At 48.3% G+C, this 3,685-nt stretch overlaps 1 protein-coding gene across 1 annotated transcript in view; it reads left to right on the top strand.

Annotated features, from left to right (window-relative positions):
* Positions 1-3,685, top strand: part of LOC111873941 — a 48,081-nt gene that overhangs the window by 31,373 nt on the left and 13,023 nt on the right. Inside the window, exon 3 of the mRNA XM_023869049.2 lies at positions 3,023-3,306. Coding sequence (XP_023724817.1) covers positions 3,023-3,306 — 284 coding nt within the window. The remainder of the gene's footprint in view (positions 1-3,022; positions 3,307-3,685) is intronic.

A 3,685-nucleotide genomic window follows, 5' to 3' on the forward strand; every position in this document is an offset into this window, starting at 1 on the left:
AGGGTGATTGTGGAGCAATTGATGGAATGAAGATTGGCAGGGGAAACCGAAGTACTCGGAGAAAACCTGCCCCAGCGCCTACAAGGGACTTAGTCCCACCCCACTAGCATTAAAGAAAACTTCGCCCACAAGCGGCTGTCACTCGGTCTGTGTAGTTCGCTTGCGGACTAAAATCAGGAAGTTATTATTATTATCATCATTATTATTATTATTATTATGGCTCTACAACCTTTTTTGTTGGGCCTTGGCCGCTTTTTCAGTTTCTTGATCTTAACACAGTCGGTAGGACTCCTTGGACGGGGGATCAGCAAGTCACAAGGCCTCTACCTACACACAGAGCAACATAAACACAGAATAAACGCACACAATACAGACATCCATGCCTTGAGTTGGATTCGAATCCACGATCCCAGCTTACGAGCGAGCGTAGACAGTTCATGCCTTAGACCGCGCGGCCACTGTGGTCGGCATACACTTCCATACGAAATACAAGAATACACCGTGTATGCAGTACCCAGAGTTTTTGTATGTTTTTTTATTGCTAGTGGGGTGGGACTAAGTCCCTTGTACTGCGGCCACTTCTGGCCTAGTGTACCAGCCCAAGATGATAGGTGAGGGTGATTGTGGAGCAATTGGTGGAATGAAGATTGGCAGGGGAAACCGAAATACTCAGAGAAAACCTGCCCCAGCGCCACTGTCTTGGAGGTGCATGTAGTAACCACGTAGTTAAATGCAGACGACAGGGAAATGAAGTAGTAGACATGATTACGTAGGAGGATGCAGCCAATGCTGTGGGCTGTGGAGCCACAATAACGGTACCCATGTGTGTGTGTGTGCAGACAGCTTCATAAGGTTATAACGGGATGCCGACCGACTGCAACCGGTTTCAAAGATGGAGTACTGGGTCACAGTATAGGTGCATGCCAACTTTCGTTCGCAGACAAAAAACAGACACCGAACTTCCGTTCCACTGTTAGGATCGCTACTGCTCGCTACTGCTATGCGTATTGTTGCGCCAAGTGCATGGAAGAGTGAGGGGGAGGGGAAACAGAAGAAACGAGCGTCACGCCTCTCTGATTGGCAGCTTCCATGTTCACAATCCTAGAGTTAGAATACGGGCTAGATGCCCAGAGTTCGATTCCCGGAAAGGGCATTGATTTTTCTTACCATCAGTTCACCCTAATTGCACTTAGATTCCGAAAGAAGGTAGTCATTTTTCTGTTTGGCCCTTGGCCGTGGCCGGTTATGGGGCTTATCCTGCCCATGTAATGGATTCCCTGGGTTCTGTCCCCGCGTGTAAAGCGGCCTCAACACAATACTGACCACCCACCTCCATACAGTGCCAAATGCATGAATATGTTACTGATATTTTTTTTTTTGTATTTGGTTCTTTTTTGCAACGGTGCCTGCGAAGAGTAATATAGTCTGTCGTGTGATGCCGTATAATCTGGTGAAAGCTTATATATCTTTCGGAGGAACGTTCTGCCTCCATCTTCAAGGTCGATGGGTAAGCTAAGCAAAGAGCGAAGATAACAATGAAGATGGCATCAGATTTTCCCTCCGCAGTATCTGTATGTTGACCGCCTTTTTGGTCTAGTGGTCAGAGTTCCTGGCTACAGATCCAGAGGTCCGGGTTAGATTCCCGGCGCTACCAGATTTTTTGAGAAGTAGTGGATCTGGAGCGGGGTCCACTCAGCCTCGTGAGGATAATTGAGGAACTGTTTCAAGGAAATAGCGGCTCCGGTCTATAAAACTGAGATTAACGGCCGTGGTGTTTCGTTGCGCTGACCACATGACACCCTCTCTCCGCTAAAGTTGGTATTAACTTCGCCGACAAGCGGCGGTCGCTCGGTCGGTATAGTTCACTTGCGGACTCAAGCGACGGACTTACAATATCTGTATGTTTGTATGCGACTCTGCGGCTCGCGGTCCAGAATATAGTGCTCATCGTATCTGAGACTTACGTAACGAGCCTGTCGGTAGCTCGGGCTATAGGCCGTGCCATAGCTCAGGCGGGCAGTAGCCGGCTTCCCCCCGCGGCTGCTTTGGTTTGAGCCCGAGTAGTGTCGTGTGGGATTTGTGGTGGACGAAGTGGCGCTGGGGCAGGTTTTCTCCGAGTACTTCGGTTTCCCCTGCCAATTCTGAGTCCACCAAATGCTCCATACTCATCTATCATCCGGGGCTGGTACAGGCCAGTTAGAGGCCGACGTACCAAGTGGACTCAGTCTCACTCCACCACACGAAATGCAAGAAGACTCTGACTATAGGACTGTAGCATCGAATAATTGAATGGTATTGAGCAATGAATGGAAAGATGTCGAAAGAAACAATCGTGGCTTAACTTAATGCACTATCCTAGCATTGGCATGGAGAAACAGGAAAACTGCTCATATCTCTGACCGTTTGGTTTCCCGAGCGATGTTTAAACCTAATTCCTCCCAAATACAAGCCAGAAAGATTAGAAAAATGCATGGAGCTGTACCTCTATCCTCCCCCTCGTCTTCATGGCGATGTGTTTGATTAAGCACAGGTACGACTTTGCGAGCTATACTTCCATCCCCGAACGTCTTCATGGGGTGGAACAGAGACACTTTTACCTTATTGCCTTTTTACAAATTTACCTCTACCCTACTCTGTCTTCAGATGCCCTTAATGTACTCTGCACTCATATTTCATACCCTCATTGCATATCTAGAGGAATAGGATAGCTCAGTTGGTATAGTGACAGGCTGAGGGCTGGATGGATGAGGTTGGACTCCTGGCAAGGGTAAGATTTTCCTCTTCTTTACAGCATTCACACAGGCTCTGGGGCCCATCCAGCCTCCTATCCAATGAGCACTTAGGGCTCTTTCCCCGTAGCTAAAGTGGCTGGAGCGTGAAGGTAACCACCCACGTGAATCTAGTGCCGTGGTCAACAATTATGAAGCTATACCTTCTCTCCCCATAGCCCTATAATGGCACAGTGCTTAATTAATTAAGCAAAGCGACAACATTACTTAGTGCATATCTGATGTTGGTCCAGGTCAGCGAACTTCAACCACGAGACCGGGGACTGTGCTCTGAGCGACATGGATAGGTTCACCGTGTCCGGACTGAACAGTCTGACGGCTGAGGAACGCGTGGACTACATCGAGTCCAACTGCGTTAGCGACCCCCTCAAGATGTGTGACTTCACCCAACTCAATGGACGCATACTGAAGACCGTGGACAGCATCCATCAGGACGTGGCTAGCCTGGAGCAGTGCCGCAAATTGTGTTTACAAGCGCCAGATTTTCGCTGCCACACTTTTGACTTTGGAGACACAGGTACTTACGCTGTCATTGCCTTCTCTTGTTTCAGAACGAAAGATCCATGTAAGTGAGATTGCGATTAAATTCCATCAAATGCAAACATATATTTTAATAATAAAATAGAGCCTTTACATCTTTCTGCCAATGATGACCAACATTGCAAGGCGACCAACACTTCAAAGGAAGTGCTTCACATGCATTAGATGCATGTGTTATATATATATATTTATTTATTGTAACATGTTGCGCAACGGAGAACCCCTCCCTACCCAGCAGCAACGTGGCAACTCAGGCCACAGGCGCGTGGCCGTAGCGTAGCGCTCCCTCCCTCCCCTCCGCGGTGACGTAACGCGCAACGCTACGTACCCGTAATCAACTTCCTACTGTGACGTGG

This window comes from Cryptotermes secundus, unplaced genomic scaffold, assembly GCF_002891405.2.
Source record: "Cryptotermes secundus unplaced genomic scaffold, Csec_1.0 scaffold691, whole genome shotgun sequence".
Lineage (NCBI taxonomy): Eukaryota > Metazoa > Arthropoda > Insecta > Blattodea > Kalotermitidae > Cryptotermes > Cryptotermes secundus.